The sequence below is a fragment of the Glycine max genome, chromosome 10 (genome assembly GCF_000004515.6).
Source record: "Glycine max cultivar Williams 82 chromosome 10, Glycine_max_v4.0, whole genome shotgun sequence".
Taxonomy (NCBI): Eukaryota; Viridiplantae; Streptophyta; class Magnoliopsida; order Fabales; family Fabaceae; genus Glycine; species Glycine max.
Genome location: NC_038246.2, coordinates 48,941,146 through 48,959,827, shown reverse-complemented (window position 1 = coordinate 48,959,827; position 18,682 = coordinate 48,941,146). Strand labels below are relative to the sequence as shown.

The 18,682-nt window shown below is 36.9% G+C and overlaps 4 protein-coding genes across 26 annotated transcripts; all 4 read left to right on the top strand.

The window, feature by feature from the left end:
* Positions 1-431: 431 nt before the first annotated feature.
* LOC100787712 (ell-associated factor Eaf) lies at positions 432-3,306 on the top strand. 6 transcript variants are annotated; one of them, XM_006589583.4, is made up of 6 exons: positions 436-661; positions 758-793; positions 1,122-1,271; positions 1,499-1,866; positions 2,317-2,359; positions 2,738-3,306. In XM_006589583.4, the coding sequence occupies exons 3-6, from the start codon at positions 1,154-1,156 to the stop codon at positions 3,163-3,165; spliced, it is 957 nt and encodes a 318-aa protein (XP_006589646.1). In that variant the 5' UTR covers positions 436-661; positions 758-793; positions 1,122-1,153; the 3' UTR covers positions 3,166-3,306. The 6 variants fall into 6 exon arrangements, with proteins under 6 accessions (XP_006589644.1, XP_006589646.1, XP_040861899.1 ...); XM_041005965.1 differs by having other exon boundaries at positions 1,109-1,271; XM_041005963.1 differs by having other exon boundaries at positions 758-1,004.
* Positions 3,307-4,492: 1,186 nt separating this feature from the next.
* Positions 4,493-9,672, top strand: LOC100786633 (beta-glucuronosyltransferase GlcAT14A). The gene is made up of 4 exons (XM_003536581.4): positions 4,493-5,537; positions 8,483-8,558; positions 8,654-8,769; positions 8,865-9,672. Exons 1-4 carry the CDS (start codon positions 5,054-5,056, stop codon positions 9,377-9,379), a joined length of 1,191 nt encoding a protein of 396 aa, XP_003536629.1. The 5' UTR covers positions 4,493-5,053; the 3' UTR covers positions 9,380-9,672.
* A 507-nt stretch (positions 9,673-10,179) lies between these two features.
* On the top strand, positions 10,180-12,325 carry LOC100813927 (pentatricopeptide repeat-containing protein At1g71060, mitochondrial). The gene has a single exon (XM_003535656.5). It carries the CDS (start codon positions 10,253-10,255, stop codon positions 11,774-11,776), a length of 1,524 nt encoding a protein of 507 aa, XP_003535704.1. The 5' UTR covers positions 10,180-10,252; the 3' UTR covers positions 11,777-12,325.
* Positions 12,326-13,728: 1,403 nt separating this feature from the next.
* LOC100786120 (probable splicing factor 3A subunit 1) lies at positions 13,729-17,666 on the top strand. 18 transcript variants are annotated; one of them, XR_001383312.3, is made up of 6 exons: positions 13,729-13,862; positions 14,092-16,312; positions 16,428-16,726; positions 16,895-17,293; positions 17,393-17,463; positions 17,568-17,666. XR_001383312.3 is itself a non-coding variant. In XM_014763397.3 (4 exons), the coding sequence occupies exons 2-3, from the start codon at positions 14,177-14,179 to the stop codon at positions 16,695-16,697; spliced, it is 2,406 nt and encodes an 801-aa protein (XP_014618883.1). In that variant the 5' UTR covers positions 13,729-13,862; positions 14,092-14,176; the 3' UTR covers positions 16,698-16,726; positions 17,393-17,666. The 18 variants fall into 18 exon arrangements, 1 of the variants encoding a protein (XP_014618883.1); XR_005886760.1 differs by having other exon boundaries at positions 16,428-16,771; positions 17,393-17,459; XR_005886754.1 differs by having other exon boundaries at positions 16,428-16,771.
* The last annotated feature ends 1,016 nt before the right edge of the window (positions 17,667-18,682 follow it).

Here is an 18,682-nt window from a genome sequence, read left to right as displayed (position 1 = left end):
ATAAATTTATATTTACTATTTTCTTTTTAATTTATACACATAAGGAGCAAATCATGAAAATTTTTAATAGCCTTAAATTTGTTTGAAGATAATAACTGCTTAATTAATAATAATAATAATAATAATAAAAATTTAATTGCTTAACAATTATAAATTTATAATAATAATAAAATAAAATAATATATTATTTAAATTTGTTGGATTGACGGATTGGTCCATCAACCCACGGATTGAACCCACCTAATCCACGGGTTAAATGGGCCGGGTTAAAAAATTGTCAGGTATCGATTTAAAAAAAATTGTGTCCAATCCACCTCTAATTCGTAGTGGGCCGGACTGGTCCATGAGCCAGAATTCATTTTGACGACTCTATATAATGACAAGACATTAACCATTATTTTCAATTTTTTACCCATTGAAATACTTGCTGCCTTTATTTTTTATTTTTCCGTGGTCACCCAAAACGACACATGTTTGGGGTCATTTTGATTTGAGGTGCGTTTAGACAGAAAACACTAGGTCACCTTTAGTTCTCTTCTCTCGCGCAATTTCCATCTGGTTCACGACACCTAAACATTGCATCAGCCTTCAATCTTTCTCGTGATTCCATCTCCATTCCTTTGATTTGACCATCTTCTCTTCGGATCATCATCCATTGAAGGTTTGTTCTCTGTCTCTCATCTCAATTCTCGTTGTCTGTCTTCCGTTCTCATGGTTGCCTGATTTCTCTCTGTTTGGTCTCTCCCTGTTCAAGCAGATACAAACTGATTTTCGTCCCTCTCTACCGTATAAGGTGTTATTTGTCTTGACTTGAAGTATATTTTCATGTCTGAGAAATGCTGAAATACTGGGAGTTTTAATTTCAGCATTTAAAATTTTGGGAATTGGCAGTTACTAGTCGACTTTATGGTGCCTCTACAATTTTACATAAACACTTGAGTTTAGTTTGACAACCTTTTCTGTATGGTCTATTGATTTGTTGATCTAAGCCGATAAATAAAAATGTAATGGAAATTGATTTCTATGCTCTTTTTATGTTGCCAATATTAGAAGTCTTGTTTATTTGCTTAAATGTGTCTTTTTGAATGGATTCAATAAAAAAAAAAAGTTGTTCCAAACAGGCTGTCTCAGGTTTGTTAACTTTTCTTCCACCATGGCTAACAAATCTCAAGAAGAGCCCAAGACTGCTCCTGAGCCTGATCGGTGGTACAATCTCACCCTTGGACCTTCCTTCAAAGATGAATCCTCTAACAAATACTGCACTCTACGATGTAAGTTACCAAATACAAAAGCCATTTGTAATAATACAAAAGCCATTTGTAATATTTTTCTTTTTCTGGTGGGTCAGTATTTGTTTTCCTCTTAGTTTGTAGCAATCAGACACCGAATGTTCATACTTGATTCTGCAATGATTATATTTTTATGCTTTTGATGTTTTTTTATTCTTTTTCCTTATTTTTGTTGAATTTTAATTTTTGAATTCTTGAAATCTGTACAGATGAATTTAAGCCAGCTTCAGTTGATAAGACTAAGCCAGGGTTGCTACGCAAGACCAAAGAGAACAGGGTTTCTGTGGAATTTCAGAACAACCAAATAGGAAAGCCCAAGGTGACATTTGAGGGGAATAGTGAGGAATATAAGGAAAATGATGCTGTATTGTTCTTTGATGGTGAGACACTTCGATTGGAGCGGCTTCATAGGGCAGTAAAGCAACTGCGGCATCTACGAATGCCAGGTGAATCTGCAGGTGCTGCATCTACAGTTGTGGCTGCTCCATCTGGACCTGCTTTAGATCCTCGATCATCCCCTGTTGGGAAGTCTGTAAAACCTGCACCTCTTGGCAGGAGCTCATTTCTGGCTGTGCCAGTAAGTGCTCACTTACTATTTCTAGCATAGTTGTTTGTGTAATGGTTAAGTCCATTGCATCTTAAAAATATATGCAGATGGAAATGTTCCATCATGAATATCATAATGCATATCCTCTTGGTATCATAATGATACAAAGCTAAGAGGTTTGGGGGGGGGGGGGGGGGGGGGGCGAGGGCTTGATTGGAGAGGGCAGGAGGGGTATTATAAACATCATTGTTTATTATCATGGAGATACTATGGCAGTTGGCGTTATGGTTTTCTAAATGAAGCATAGATGCTCTGCAAATCTCTTTCCCAAGTTGTTGACCATATTTTCTTTTTTTTTTTGGTCTGAATCATTCATTGCTTTTGGTAATGGAAGGAAAGCAAATAGTTTGTTACTTGTACTTTTTCTTATCTCTTTTTTACTCAAATACCCTTAATGATATTTATGTTGATTCTGCACAGGTTGAAGTGGAACGCATTGATATTGGTGAACCCGAGAATACTGGTATGCATCATATAGTTTGAAGGGTTTATGTAATTGCATGTTTGGACTGTGCTGAGGTTTTAAAGGTTTTCTTGAAGTAAACAGGCCCCAAGTTTTTCATTTTCATCATTATGATGTGATGCAGTTGAGTATAATCTGTTGATAACTTAATATACTTCAATCTGCATTCCAACTTGAAGATTTTTGTGTTTTCTTTGCTTCTTATTACAAATTTCCATTGTCTTACACACTGACCAAAGACTTTTTAGTTGGATGTGTGCTCTGTTGATTCCAGATGTGGTGCATTCACAATTCATGAAATAGTTTGCAGTGACTTTTCTATTTATTTATGAACTGAGATTAATTTAATGTTGTACTTGACTACTTGTCATATGGCAGGAATCAAATCTGGTTCTAAGATGTCATTTGATCATCTAAATGAACTGCCCATTAATACCTCACCAGATGCTAAAAATGAAGTCGAGGAACATCAAGATATAGATATTCATGACCTTTTTGGCAGCGAAACACCTGAGGATGACCATAATGTTGAAGAAAAAGATAATGTTGGATTTGACATGAATGTTCCACACACTGATGATGAGATTGCTGATGTGGATGATAGTGGTGATGAGGTGGACAAAGGACCCAATGCTGCAGAAGCTCTCGGAGACCAGGTGAATGCAGAGGGGAGGGATGAGCAGACATCTACATCTAGCAGTAGTAGTGGTAGTAGCAGTAGTGAAAGTGGAAGTGGAAGTGGTAGTGGGAGTAGCAGCAACAGTGATAGTGAAGGCAGTGATGAAGACTCGGTTCACTCAATCTGAAGTTATACAACTGTGGTTTCTTTCTTTTCCTTTTCTCATTGGTCAAGCCTGGCTTAGAAGAAATTTATAAGCCATCCTCAGTGTGCTGAGGGTTATAAATAATGTGCTATATTTTATGTGTATATTAATCGGCTTTAAATAGTTTTGCGTTTTCATTAAAGCATGTGAAGCAATTTTTAACTAGCCTAACTTGGCAACTTTCCATGGGTGAAAAACTTGCTAGCTGGAGGTTCATCTTTAGGAGACGAAATGGATTTGAATTCTTTAATATTGTTATTGTTAAGTGGACAAAATTTAGATGTCCTACAAAATTAAAATTGTCTTAATAATTTATCCAATAAAGTTTTGCATTAGAGGTTGATGATAGTATGTAAACTTCTAATTTGAATCCTTTAGAATCATGTTAAAATATCAGTGATTTTAAATAAATTTTTATGTATTTGGTTTTACGACATTGTATTCAAACTTTATTCTCATTTGAATTGTATGAATTTCATTCAAAATCAATATGTTCAATCAAATGTACATAAATAATTTTAATCAAAAATAATTTTTTTTTAAAAATTCATTTTGTCAAATTCCAAATGCTCACCCTAACAATTAGGATCACACACAAAACAGAAGCATAGAGATTTTTTTTTTAATTTTTGTCACATAGCCATCAGCGTTCACCTCACCAGTTTATCAACATTTGCACATTGGCCCAAATTTTCTTTTTGAAGGAATATTAACCCAAATTTTAAACTCCCAATTGTTTATTTTTTCATAAAACTAGATCAGAGTCGTTTTCCAACACGCCTCTGTTGTTTGATTTCTGAAGCATATTATTTATCAATGCTACGTTACGTTCCCTCTTTGCAATTTCCAAACACCATCTCAAACTTTTGCGTTTCTGCCGTCACCTGATGTGTCATGAAATTTCAAATGCATCAACTGCCTTTTTTTTAAAAAAAAAAAATCATATTTAAATGTTTTCTAAACTTATTTTACCATTATTGATTCAGGAAGAAAAAACTGTTTTATAAGGAGCAGCCTTTATTTATTCAATTTTTTCCCATACAAATGTTTTTATCAACTTGGAAAACAAAAAAGTTGAAGAAACTAATGTCATCCCACGTTCTAGAAGGGCGCGTGTAAAACACTTTCATCCCAATCTTAATGACGAGAGCAGTGATGATAAAAAAACTGAAACACGCGCTTACGCGGCGTGTGGAATAACAGTCAACTATTTCCCCTCAAGTAAAGTTTTAATCGAATCTCAGTATCATACTTGTTCACATTTTTACCGAAAATTTATATATTGTAGACCGTGTCCAAATTTTGTCTTTATTTATTCATTTATGCAATAATTTGCTCAATTTGTTGGGTTGCTTGAAATTTAAAAATAAACCTGAATCTCAACATCATCATTCAATAGAGAGAAGAGAGAAAAGAGAAAGAGAAGAAGAAATCCGTGATCTCCATTTTCTTCCTTAGCACCTAACAAAGCAACCATTCTAAATTGCAAGAAACCCTAGCCCTCTCTCTCTATCTCTCTTCAATCCCACTGAACTTCTTCACAACTTTGGGATTTGAATTAACGAGAGAACCAGCAAAACTGGGGAAAGATTTTGGAACTTTCTGATCCGGGTTTTGCATCTTTCCATCATCATCACCATTTACTTTTATTTTATATGCATCTTAAGGTAGCTAGTTTAATACTAGCTTCCATGCCCATCATCACCAAACCAGGAAAAGCCAAGATCTTCAACGACCCATTACCGAGAAGAGTCTCAAAACCCAGACTTTAGCCAGACCCAGTTATCAAGATTGTTTCTTTCTCTTAAACAAGCCACACTCATATTGTATCATATGCCCCAACACCAAATTAGAGAGGACTGTAGTGGCTATGGGAGCTGAGAGGAAATGGCTTTTCACTCTATTGAGTGCAGCATTCCTATCTCTCATGCTTCTTTTGATGTCCTCTTTCTCTGCCTTTAGCACCCCAAAGGTTTTCCCTTCCCTTGTTCAGCATGGTTCTCACTACCCTCCAGCTTTTGCATACTTTATCTCTGGTGGAAACCAGGACAAGGACCGGATCTTGCGGTTGTTGCTGGCAGTTTACCATCCTAGGAATAGGTACCTCCTCCATCTTGGGAGGGATGCCAGGGATGAGGAGAGGCAGGCCCTGGCTGCTGCCGTGAGGGCGGTGCCGGTCATTCGCGCTTTCGGGAACGTTGATGTGGTTGGCAAGGCTGATTATGTCACCTACTTGGGATCTTCCAATGTTGCCATTATTCTTCGGGCTGCCGCCATTATGCTCAAATTGGATAGTGGGTGGAATTGGTTCATTACCTTGAGTGCACGGGATTATCCTCTCATCACTCAGGATGGTATGCCTATTTGGTCTTTTCTGTTTGGTTCTTGGATTTGTGCATGGTTTTGGATGAGTCAATGCCTAGATTGGTGTTGTATTAGTTGGAAATTGGAAGTTGTAGGATTCATATTCAAATCAAATTACCCTCTAAAAAGAATAAAATCAATGGACTTGATAGTTGGTAATTCAGTATTATGAATTTGATTTTGAGTGGTCCATTATTAAATAGTAGTGGTTGGTACTTGTTGGAAAAGTTTCTGCTATTTGAGTGGTCCAAAAATTCACTTTTTGTTCTTTTAGCTCTCTTGTTTTTAGTGTATGCTTGGGGTGGAGTTTTGGAGGGAAAGGAAAGGGAGAGCAAATAGTTTAGTTTGGAATTAAGACATTAAGTTTCCGCTAAACTATCTTTTTGTTTGTTTCATTTTAAAATTTATCAAATTAGAAAATATTTATTAAAAATGAAAATTTGCTCTGCCTTCCTTTTCCCAAACATACCCTTAGGAAATTTGAGATGCGATATTAATTGGAAACTTGATGCAGTATTTAGAATTAATTTTTGCTTATCCCAGATTATTTGAAAATGGTGTCTTATCATTAAATCTTTAATATGATCAGGTGAATTTATGTATGTCAGTATAAATATCTATATATGTTTTTCTTTTTAAAATTTCTCTAGGTGTCTTAAATCTTAATTTTACTTGTTTTGGAATTTCATGAGTTCTGTTTGATTAGTTCTAAAACTACTTTTGCATCGAGGTCCATGTAATATTGCTTTTATGTGAATAAATGATACTTTCTGTAAGTTCTTATTTTGAGATTTCTTTTTGCATTGATATTTTATGGTTGAAATACTGAACTTTAAGGTTTATACTTTTAAAACAATACTGAAATGTCTTCACATTGAATTGATCGCTACTGGTTAACTAATTCCATCCATGTGTTACTTTGAATTCTAATTTTGATTTTCTGAATAAATTTAAATTCTACTTAGAGTGGACCACGATTTAGGCTATAGTATTGAATGTGGAGGACACTAAGTTGAATAGACAGGTTTTCCAACTGATTAGTTTTTTCATGCATAAGGAATGTGTGTTAAAAGCCAGGAGGAGAAGCCAAGACAGAAATTGAGAGGGGCTGCCAAAGGGAAAAAGGGTATTCAGGATCACTTCTGCCGAGAGAGGAGTGAGGAGGTAGAGATGGTGGAAGGGTATTTATGGGGGACAGGTCAGGGGGCACTTGCATGGCTGTGCCTTTGGTGATTACAGCCGAAAGACAGAAGCTATTGTTCTTAACTTCTTATCTTAACCAAATAACAAATTGAGGTAGAGATTCTTCAAACTCATCTCTCAGTAGTCAATTCTGAAGAAACTCCACCAAAAATCTGGTTCAGTTTGCTAGTGAATGAGTTTAGGTCATCTTATGAATTTGAAGTCACTTTATTTGTTTACCTTGTTGAGTTCAACCTGTTTGTGAATGCATTTCACACTTCTGCCAAAATATTGCTCTAGAATTTTTGACAACTGCTTTGGCATTGCATAATTTCCAAATGGAAGAGATTGGTTCTAAGCTGGGGATTGTATTTTATCGGTTAGATGGTTGAATATCTTCAGTGCTTAATATTGCAAAATCTGATAAGGGACCAAGTCAATTATTCGGATTGCATGGGATTACATGTGATTATTGTTATTTACTCATGAATTGATAAGTTGAAATACTGATCTTGTTATACAGATATTATAAGACTGGAGCATGGGCTTCTAGTTTGAGGGGGTTTTTTAAGCATCCTTAAAAAGGGGAGTCTCAAGGTGGAATGAAATTTCTGACGATGAATTAACATATAGTCTGACTGATATGTGCACAGAATATGTGATTTGGCATGCTCAAATGTCAAATTATTTTTAGCAAAAAAGTTGTCAGAAATGGAAAAAATAGCTTGTAGATACTAAAATGTTTTAAGGGGAATGGACAGCTGTTTAGATATTAGTTTCTGCACTTCCATTATGCTTTTGGATTAAACAAGGACAATTTGGTATGTTTCACTCTGGTATACACCTGCTACAGGAAGTAAGCATAACCAGAAGCAACAAAAATGACATGTAGATATTGACTTGTAGGTGCTTACTGCATATTTATAAAAAAAGATAATTTTTTTATAGTTAAAACTTTCATTATGATTCTGGTGAAAAAAGAGGGGGGGGAATGCATGCATTGCACACTGATATAAACCTACTACTGGATGCTGCTACTTGTAGATGAAAATCTTGAGATGTTGGTCCATCTTGAAAACGCTTAATCATTTGAGGGCTACATGGAAGGTGTCAGAGATATCATCACTTATGGCACTTGTCCAAGGCAAGCAGTAAAGAAAGAACAAAGAAAGTGACTGTAAAAATTGATTTCATAATATAAGTGGTATGCTGAAAAAACAGGTTTCTATGTTGGTTACCACAGAGATGGGCTTTTGATGATCCAATATGTGAGATCACTAGTGAGGCATTCAACCACAGCAACATTGTTTTTACTAGAATCTCCTAAGGCATTTCATGTTTTGCAAGTGAACCCTCAGAACCCTGTAGAGCCAATGGAGCTGGCTGATCCAAAAATCTTGAGTTTGACTATAAATTATCATTAGCCTGTAGATTGGCAAGTGGCAACATTCTATTCTTTATCGGTTCTCCTAGACCCTAGTTGTGTGATTCCTCTGATACCAGTAGAGCTGGACAACTTTATTGGTTTTGCTACGTAGTATTATTTTAGTTGCAGTAAAAGAACATTTATATTCATTATTTTATTATTTTTGAAGTGAAGAAATACTCATTAGTCTAAATATTATTCACTGAATTCTGCTTGTTTTAAGCTCAATAGGTTCTCAGTTTTTTGTTCATATTCTCATCCCAGCTTGATGTTTGCCTTCTTTCCGTACTTCTCTTTTTACTGATCCATCTCTGTTATCTTTATCAGATTTGTCCCATGTTTTCTCTTCTGTTAGGAGAGACCTCAATTTCATTGATCACACTGGTGACCTTGGATGGAAAGAGTATGAAACTACTGCTAATTCTAGCTGCTACTTTTTGGCACTTATTCAGTTAGTCCTATATCATTTATTTATTATGTTTTCATTTGGTCATGCAGGAGCGATAGGTTCCAGCCTATTGTAGTTGACCCGGGACTATATTTAGCAAGGAAAAGTCAAATTTTTCAAGCTACACAAAAGAGGCCAACGCCTGACGCGTTCAAACTCTTTACAGGCAAATCTTTTCTCTTATGCCATCTGTGCAACACAATCTAAGTCTAGGACTTTTCCATTCCCCCCCTAAATGTTGAATTTTTTCTTGCCATGCAGGTTCACCATGGCTCATCTTGAGCCGGCCCTTTCTGGAGTTCTGCATTTTTGGTTGGGACAATTTACCTCGGACCCTACTGATGTATTTTACAAATGTGAAGTTATCTCAAGAAGGCTACTTTCACTCAGTCGTTTGCAATGCGCCAGAATTTAAGAACACAACAGTAAATGGTGACTTACGATATATGATCTGGGACAATCCTCCAAAGATGGAGCCTCACTTCCTTAACGCCTCTGTTTACAATCAGATGGCAGAAAGTGGGGCTGCTTTTGCAAGACAGTTTCAACTTAATAATCCTGTGCTGGACATGATTGATGAAAGGATCCTCCAACGCGGTCGCCATCGAGTTACTCCAGGGGCATGGTGCACTGGGCGGAGGAGCTGGTGGGTGGATCCATGCTCCCAATGGGGTGATGTCAATACTGTGAAACCAGGTCCTCGGGCTAAGAAGCTTGAAGGGTCTGTGTCTAACCTTCTTGATGACTGGAACTCACAGACCAATCAGTGCAAATGAATAGACACGAGAATAGAAGCATTTTAGGAAGCTGTGCAGTCTAAGCACCACGATTCATTGACCAGTAGAAGTTGCCTTTTGCTGAAATCACATTCTTTGGTCACCAAAATGTAATATCAATCTTGGAGTCATAGTAGTGTTTGAGTGTTGATAGCCACACATCAGAGTTGTAGTGGGGCAGGGGGATATATACTTAAGCTTTTTTTTCATCATGTTGTATGTTCTGTAATCTGTATGTCTCCTCATTACCATAGGGATTCTGGACGATCAGAGCAGAAAGTTCATTCTTTTTAGATATGATTGTCATTTGTCATTCTCTCCGTGACACGATATGACATTAACATTTCTTTGTCTTGATTATGTAAATTATATGTGTAGGAACTAAAATGATACGTGCAGGGACAGAAGAAGATTAAAGATATTAAAAAAAATTTAAGATGATATGTGCAAAGACTAGAAGAGAATTTTTTTATAAAAGTAAAGACAAAATGACTCATCAAATCCAATTTAATAAACGACACATACTTATTTTGAAAATGTTAATTGTATTTTTAATCCATCTAAATACATTTAAAATTATTTTATTTTCTAACCTTTTTTTTAATTTCATAAATATTTAAAATAATTATGATCACTACTTAATAATGTAACTTGTATTTAAATATATATCAGTTCAGAATAATCGCTCACGCGACATGAATAAATACAATATAGAGTAATGGCAGTCATTTTTAAAATTAATAAAAATTAAAACTAACTAAAATAAAATTTTGTACCAAAAAAAAGTTAAAATAAAAATTATTCTTACAATTCTTATAAATAGGTTAAGTACTGTAAGTCGCATTTGCATGTGCCATCTCCCAAGTCCCAACCATGGCACTTTTCCGGTCATTCAAAAGATTCACCACTCTTAACCTTGCAAAATCTTCTTCAACATCCCTTCCACCTTCGCCAACTTCAGTTTTCGACCACCATCACTCCAATGGGCCTTCAAAAACCCACACTTTGGCCTTCCACACGGCCCAACCTCGGCCCACCCCCGACGCCGAAGCAATCTGCAGAATCCTATCCACCACCCCCGCTTCCACCGTCGACGCCTGTCTCGCCGCCGTTCCGGCCAAGCCCTCGCCGGAGCTCGTCCTCGAGGTCCTTAACAAACTCAGCAACGCCGGCGTCCTCGCGCTCTCGTTCTTTCGTTGGGCCGAGAAGCAAAGCGAGTTCAAACACACCACAGAAGCCTTCCACGCGTTGATCGAAGCACTGGGTAAGATCAGACAGTTCAAGATGATTTGGACTCTGGTCAACGACATGAAGCAACGAAAGTTGCTTACTTCTGACACTTTTTCTCTCGTTGCTCGACGATACGCGAGAGCACGGAAGGCCAAGGAAGCAATCAAGACATTCGAGAAGATGGAGCACTATGGTTTGAAGCCGCATGTGTCGGATTTCAACAAGTTGGTCGATGTTTTATGTAAATCCAAGTCTGTGGAGGAGGCACATGAGGTGTTTGACAAAATGCGGAAGTTAAGGTTGGACCCTGATATCAAGTCCTACACCATTTTATTAGAAGGGTGGAGTCAGCAGCAGAACTTGATCAAAGTCAATGAGGTGTGTCGGGAGATGGAGGATAAAGGGTTTCAGCTTGATGTCGTTGCATATGGGATAATCATGAATGCGCATTGCAAGGCTAAGAAATTTGATGAAGCTATTGGGTTGTACCATGAGATGAAAGCTCGGGGTGTGAGACCTAGTCCCCATGTGTATTGCACTTTGATTAATGGTTTGGGTTCTGATAAGAGATTGGACGAAGCTCTTGAGTTTTTTGAGGTATCAAAGGCTAGTGGTTTTGTGCCGGAGGCTCCCACTTACAATGCTGTTGTTGGGGCTTATTGCTGGTCTTTGCGGATGGATGATGCGTATAGGATGGTTGGTGAGATGAAGAAATGTGGGATAGGTCCGAATTCTCGAACGTTTGATATTGTACTTCATCATCTTATAAAGGGTCGTAGGATTGAAGAAGCTAGCTCGGTTTTCCGGAGAATGAATGGTGGTGAGTTTGGGTGTGAGCCAAGCGTGAGCACGTATGAGATCATGGTGAGGATGTTTTGTAATGAAGAGCTGTTGGATATGGCGGTGGCGGTTTGGGATGAGATGAAAGGGAAGGGAATTCTTCCAGGAATGCATATGTTCTCCACGTTGGTCTGTGCCTTGTGCCATGAAAGTAAGTTGGATGAAGCGTGTAAGTACTTTCAAGAAATGTTGGATGTGGGCATTCGACCTCCTGCCAAAATGTTTAGTACCTTGAAGGAAGCTCTGGTTGATGCTGGGATGGAGCATGTTGCCATGCATTTCACTTTGAAAATTGATAAACTCAGGAAATCTCCATTAGTTGCTTGACAAAAAGGAGTTGATGGTGTGAAATTCTCATGTGATCGTGCAAAATTTGTGTCTGCCTCTATCTTGGTAAACGTTCAAAGGAGAGGAGATGGATATGAAGTTCTTACACGGCAAAGTATGTGTGTCTATTACAGACATTCATATATGATATGGGGTTCTGCTTATTTAACCTCTTAAGGAATTTTGCATCACATTGTCATGTGAAAATTTCACGTGAGCATCATATCTATTCCCGTGATATATCCCAAGGGTAATTCATATGGGATACCCATGGCTATGGGCTATGGCTATGATCAACAGAGCCGCCTGCAAAATTTATCTAAATGATTTGTTGACTCTTTATTAGGAGGCCTATAAATAGCTTATGTGATGAAATGCGTTGTTGCTTTCTCTACATTAGGCCTACAATCTTAACCTTCTTTATCTTTGGCTCTAGTGGCCCCTCAAGTGGCATCCATCATGAGTTTCTTTCTCTTCAATTCTGTCCAGCCATATTTCCTTAAATCTTTAAATTGTATCATCAAACCATCAATTGCTTTTTAATAAGCAGATCAAGTGTCTATTATGTCTGTCTGTTTTGGTCTATACATCTATATCAAACCATCAATTGTGATAATGTTCACATTTGATTTTTTTTACTTTTAGACCTATTTAGACAATACTTGGATGAATGCTAATAAAATTGATTTTAAATGGAATTGATTTAGTTAAAATTGATTTTGAAGTGATGTGATTTATGTTTGAATGCTTTTATTATAAAATAAAGTTATAAATAAAATTCAATACAAAATTTTGGATCTAACGTAGAAACTTTTCAAATTATTTCAACCCATAATCTATTTTAACCTATGATCAATTCTAAACTTGTCACTAGTATTATTAAAGAGTTCTTATACTAAAATAACCAAATATATATATATATATATAAATATATATATTTTTAAAATATTATATGAATGTGTCCTAGTTTAGGAATTAGGACATTGTTTAAATAGATAAAAAAAATTAATATTAATTAAATTTTATGTTTTCAAGATAATGAATATATTATTCTTAGTGTGCTTTTTTATCCTTTGAATAAAAATGTGTGCACTGGAAAAATCATTCAAGACCTTAAATATATTTTTTATTTAATATTTTTGTTAAGGTATCAATGTAAAAATAATATTATTTTTTATAATCAATAATTTTAAGATAAAGTATCCTTCACAATAAGATTTTAACTATTCATTGATTATGGTGTATTAAATTTTAACAATTTTGACTTAGGAAAAAGAACAATTTAACAAGGTATCCTCTAGAATTTGGAATGATAACCTAAAAAACATGTGGTTCGATTTGGTTCCATTTGATTCAATTTTTGGTACAAACATGTGGTTCGATTCAATTTTGTAATTTTTATTAAAATATTATTTCATTAAATTTTATATACTTTCATTTTAATTTTAAATTAAATTACATTAAAAAAATTCTCAATAACAAATTAAACTTATTAATATGTTAAACCTTCTACAATAAAAAAATGTCAAAATTTCATTAATTTTAAACTAAACATATATAAAAAAAGTCAACTGACATAGAAAGAGATATACATTATATAATTTTGTATACATGATACTATAAAAATCAAATGATGTATACATAAAATACATAACTCTAAAGTAATATAATTATTAGCATAATTATTGTCGTTTGGTTTGATTTTAAAAACACAAACCACAAATCTAATCAACTAGGTTGATTTAAAAAAAAATCATCCAAACAAATTTTAAAAAAATGGGTTTGATTCAATTTTTTTATAGTAGTTTTCGGTTTTTATTGTAGATTCATTTGAATTTGAAGATTTTAATAATTACAATATTTTCGTTTATTATTTAATTTTTGTTTTTCCTATCTTGGAGGTGACAATCAATTACCCTAGCATGCTGGGCCCTATGAAGGCCCGCCCATACAGACCCACCCAAGAAAACCGACTCTTGAAGTGCTCGATAATAATAAAGAGCCCATGTCTCTGTAATCGAATCAGGGAATAGTTTCGTTTCAGAAGAGTGACAAACATTTTCGATCCACAACAAGGTTTTCTCCAGTAAGGTTTTTTCCTCTACAATTCTTCCACATTATTTTCGTGCTTTTGCGCTTCCTTTCTTTCCCCCCTTTGTAGCGCCGCTACCTACACTTTGTTTATTGACTCGATGCTCTTCTTCCCTCACCGATTTCTCTTTTGCCAGATTCGATTTTATTTCATTTGGTTTGCAGAAGATTCCGGTAAACAAGATATTTATGCTTTTATTTAATTTTTGTTGTTTTCATTGCAGGGGGCAAGGGGCTGGTTTGGTGTTTCTTTCATTTCACTTTATATGAATACATAGAAAAGTTTGAAGGGTTTTAGGGATTTGCATCATGTTAGGTTCATTACCAATATTGCCACTCCCTGCTCCTCCCTCTGATGGAAATCTAGGTCCTCTCCCTGAGTCTCAAGTGATTGATAATGAGGAGCAGAACAAATCAAATTCTGTTTCTGTTCCAGCGCCGGCAACAGTTGCCACCCACACCAGAACGATTGGAATTATACATCCGCCTCCGGACATTAGGACCATTGTTGATAAAACCTCCCAGTTCGTCGCCAAGAATGGTCCAGAATTTGAAAAGAGGATCATTGCAAATAACACAGGAAATGTCAAGTTCAATTTCTTGAACTCATCAGATCCCTATCACGCTTATTATCAACACCGGTTGTCCGAATTTCGCGCTCAGAATCAGTCTTCAGGGCTGCAACCTCCTTCCCAGCCTGCAGACTCGGCTGTCCCTGAATCAGCCCCGTCTGATAGCAACGGCGTAGCAGCAGCAGCAGAAAAGATCGACGTTTCTGCCCAGTTTAAAGCTGTAAGGAAAGTGCTTGAACCCCCTGAAGCTGAACAGTATACAGTTCGGCTTCCTGAAGGAATTACAGGGGAAGAGCTGGATATTATAAAGCTTACAGCACAATTCGTGGCTCGAAATGGGAAATCTTTTTTGACAGGGTTGACTAGTAGGGAAGTTAATAATCCCCAGTTCCATTTTCTTAAACCGACCCACAGCATGTTTACGTTTTTTACTTCCCTCGCGGATGCATATTCTAAGGTTTTGATGCCTCCAAAAGGTTTGCCGGAGAAGCTAAAGAAGAGCGTGTCTGATATGACTACTGTCCTTGAAAGGTGTGTGAATAGGCTGGAGTGGGAGCGTTCGCAAGAGCAAGCTAGGCAAAAGGCTGAGGATGAGATAGAACAGGAAAGAATACAAATGGCTATGATTGATTGGCATGATTTTGCGGTGGTTGAAACAATAGATTTTGCTGATGATGAGGATGAAGAGTTACCTCCTCCAATGACTATTGAGGAGGTTATAAGGAGAAGCAAGGTGACAGCCATGGAAGAAGAAGATATTGTTGAGCCTGGAAAGGAGATTGAAATGGAAATGGATGAGGAAGAGGCCCAGCTTGTCGAGGAGGGTATGAGAGCTGCTAGTTTGGAAGACCGTGATGACGTGAAGCAGAATGAAGTCAGGGTTACTGAAGACCCTGAACCACCGATGAGAATTGTTAAGAACTGGAAGAGACCAGAGGAGAGGATTTCTGCTGAAAGAGATTCAACCAAGTTTGTTGTTTCTCCTATCACTGGCGAGTTAATTCCTATTAGTGAGATGTCAGAACATATGCGGATTTCTCTCATTGATCCCAAGTACAAAGAACAAAAGGAAAGAATGTTTGCCAAAATTCGAGAGACAACTTTGGCTGCGGATGATGAAATTTCAAGAAACATTGTTGGACTTGCTCGGACCCGTCCTGATATATTCGGTACTACAGAAGAAGAGGTCTCCAATGCTGTCAAGGCAGAGATTGAGAAGATAAATGATGAGCAACCAAAGCAGGTTATATGGGATGGTCACACTGGTAGCATTGGACGTACTGCAAACCAAGCCATGTCACAAACTATTGGAAGCGAGGATCAAAATGATGCTTTTAATAATGAAGCCAAGAACCTTCTGGGTCCTGCTGCACCTCCTCCAAGACCTGGTATGCCTTCAATTCGTCCTCTTCCGCCTCCACCTGGACTGGCATTGAATCTTCCCCGTGTTCCCGTCCAATATTCTGTTCCCCATAGTGGTGCCCTTCCAATGCCTCCACCTAGACCCATGATGCCATCTATTCGGCCTGCTCCTCCTCCTCCAATGTCGATGAATAGTGGACAGCAGTCAGTTATGGCGGGCCAACCTCACCCAATGCATCCATCAATTCATATGAATAACCAAGGAATTCCCATACCCCCACCACCGGGATCTCAGTTCACTCCTGTTCCAGTTCCGCGACCTTTTGTTCCTCTTTCTGTTCCACCATCAGTTATGCCTATGATGCACCCACCACCTTTGCCTCAAGGAGTGCCACCGCCACCGCCACCAGAGGAGGCTCCTCCTCCACTCCCAGAAGAACCAGAACCAAAGAGGCAGAAACTTGATGATTCTGCTCTGATACCTGAAGATCAATTTCTGGCTCAACATCCTGTATGGACCAACCTAGTTAACAATCATTATTTTGTTAAATGTATATATAGCATTATATTTATTGTCAGTGCTATTTTGGTCCATCCTAACTGGCATTTTGTTTTCATGACTGTAGGGGCCTGTTTGCATTTGTGTATCTGTTCCTAATGTTGATGAAGGAAATCTTAAGGGACAAGTTCTGGAAATTACAGTGCAATCTTTGTCTGAAACTGTTGGTAGTCTGAAGGAAAAAATTGCTGGGGAGATCCAGCTCCCTGCTAATAAGCAGAAATTGAGTGGAAAGCCTGGCTTTCTCAAGGATAATATGTCACTTGCCCATTACAATGTTGGTGGAGGTGAAACACTTACCCTCACGTTAAGAGAGCGTGGTGGTAGAAAGAGATGAGCATATTGCTTGCGTTTCCATTCAAGAAGGTTGTTGTAATCTTTGCCTTATTATGAGGCATATGGATTCTTATGGTATTGATAGACTACATGACGTTATTTCCTGAATTTTATGTTGAATACATTAGATTTATTGTACTGAGACATTTTGAGGTATTTACTGCTGTCATGAAGGCTGATGTTAATTCTGGAATACAGATTTTGGCACCATGGCGCTTCTCTCTTGAGGGGAATGGGAAGTAGTGGTTCCTTTATCTAAACTGATCAATTCAAATTATTTGCATCTCTGATTATTGCTTTCTTTTGAATTTCAGTTGATTTATTGCGAAGTTACTGATTTGTTTTTAATCAGCACTCCTTTGCTGTCAGGGAGGGATCATTTACATATTAGTTTATGTGTTTTTTTTTCATTTTCAGTGCTCTTGCAATAGTCAGTGTTGAGTGATGATTTTGGGTTTTCTTTTCCTAGTGCTTAGGTTTTGTCTTTTGTTGGATATGTTCGTACAAGAACACAGTTGGGCAGTTGGTTACAAGGCCGTTTGTTGCTGAGCATATGTACCTTTAACCAGTGTATCTTGTTTGGGTTTTAGTCACAAGGTTGTTTTATTTTGTTGTTATTTATGTCCTTAACCTAGATTGTTTCTGGTAATGGTTGGGATGGTTGTTGTTTTTGATTCTGCTGTTTTGTCACAACAGAAATTCTGCTTGGACTTGTGGGAAGGGATTTGCAGCTTAGCCTGATGTGTTTTTTGAATGGCACAAGGCAGGTAGAATGGTCAATGATATTTTCTGCGATGTTATAATCCCTATACTGAGATCTTTCACTTTTTATCTTTTAAAATTTGTGCTGATGGCAGTTTGTGCCTGCCAGTTTATTGCAGAATGGTCCAGGTTTGGTATTTTAGAGAAGGCACTGGTTCTCATGTTCATCTTTTCGGGGATATCTTATGAAACTTTCTGTTTAAGTTCATTTGCAGCTGATAATATTTGCATGTATTTTAATCTCAGTGAATAACAACCGTTCTAATAATAACAAACAGAAATAGCTTTATATTTGTAGATAAATATTAAATAATATGCGGTATGGGCTAAAGCCATAGGCGACTGGAAACATAAGGAATAGACAGATCTGAGAAAAAGTCGAAGATGAATCAGGTTTCAGCCTTTATGGTCAAGGAGAATAAAACACTGCATTTTGTGTCAGAGACTAATTTCAGTTAAATCTACGGAATAATCTTGTATGGGTTTTGTCCGAGTTGTAAGCACTTTCGTTAGTGCTGCTCTCTGATATTACATCTAAAACAAAGTGCATAAAATTCACTTGGTAACTTGCCAAACAAGAACAACTTCCAATCAAAGCTCAGGCATCTGGTGATACTGGAAGCGAGACTCACTCATAAGTTAAGTTGTTTTTTTGGGTTTTATACTATATGTAATGCTCATTTTCCTAATGTAAAGGTCAGAATCTTTCTCATGATTACTCGGTGGTGTAGATTGAAGTATAGAAATTCCCACCTTGCAATACAAGAAAGAGAAATCTTACACACTTCTCAAGTGCTAAGTAAGATTATATTTAATTTAATTTATATTGTAACAGTTTTACTTAAAATGGGTTCTAAAGTTAACCGTATTGCTTAAGACCGATATGCATAACTTAAACATATCTATAGTTTGGAATTAGCTGAGTATGATTAGTGCATGTTTGGATTAAAGTTTGCAAACTTAATTTTGGTCAAAATTAAGTTTGTGAAGCATCCAAGTCTTGCTTCTTCAACACTAAGTTTTTTGGCAGAATTTTAATATCAAACATCCTTTTGGAGTATCCAAACATGATCCAAACTAATTTTATTCTCAAATATAGTTTTGTAACACTCTCGCTGGAAATACAAACATACCCTAAAAAAAAAAGTCTCTTTTGAAGTGAACATGTGTCTAAACATGAGTGATGAGTGATGGTAACCGTTGTTATCCAAAACACACACTTCT

What these genes read in the sequence shown, in the direction of transcription:
- LOC100787712 (XM_006589581.4), top strand. Translation starts at nt 1,154, where the DNA reads ATGGCTAACAAATCTCAAGAAGAGCCCAAGACTGCTCCTGAGCCTGAT. An exon ending in CAAATACTGCACTCTACGAT is followed by an intron (nt 1,272 to 1,498) that starts GTAAGTTACCAA and finishes AAATCTGTACAG; the next exon opens with ATGAATTTAAGCCAGCTTCA. An exon ending in TGGTGAACCCGAGAATACTG is followed by an intron (nt 2,360 to 2,737) that starts GTATGCATCATA and finishes GTCATATGGCAG; the next exon opens with GAATCAAATCTGGTTCTAAG.
- LOC100786633 (XM_003536581.4), top strand. Translation starts at nt 5,054, where the DNA reads ATGGGAGCTGAGAGGAAATGGCTTTTCACTCTATTGAGTGCAGCATTC. An exon ending in TCCTCTCATCACTCAGGATG is followed by an intron (nt 5,538 to 8,482) that starts GTATGCCTATTT and finishes TATCTTTATCAG; the next exon opens with ATTTGTCCCATGTTTTCTCT. An exon ending in CGCGTTCAAACTCTTTACAG is followed by an intron (nt 8,770 to 8,864) that starts GCAAATCTTTTC and finishes CTTGCCATGCAG; the next exon opens with GTTCACCATGGCTCATCTTG.
- LOC100813927 (XM_003535656.5), top strand. Translation starts at nt 10,253, where the DNA reads ATGGCACTTTTCCGGTCATTCAAAAGATTCACCACTCTTAACCTTGCA.
- LOC100786120 (XM_014763397.3), top strand. Translation starts at nt 14,177, where the DNA reads ATGTTAGGTTCATTACCAATATTGCCACTCCCTGCTCCTCCCTCTGAT. An exon ending in AATTTCTGGCTCAACATCCT is followed by an intron (nt 16,313 to 16,427) that starts GTATGGACCAAC and finishes TCATGACTGTAG; the next exon opens with GGGCCTGTTTGCATTTGTGT.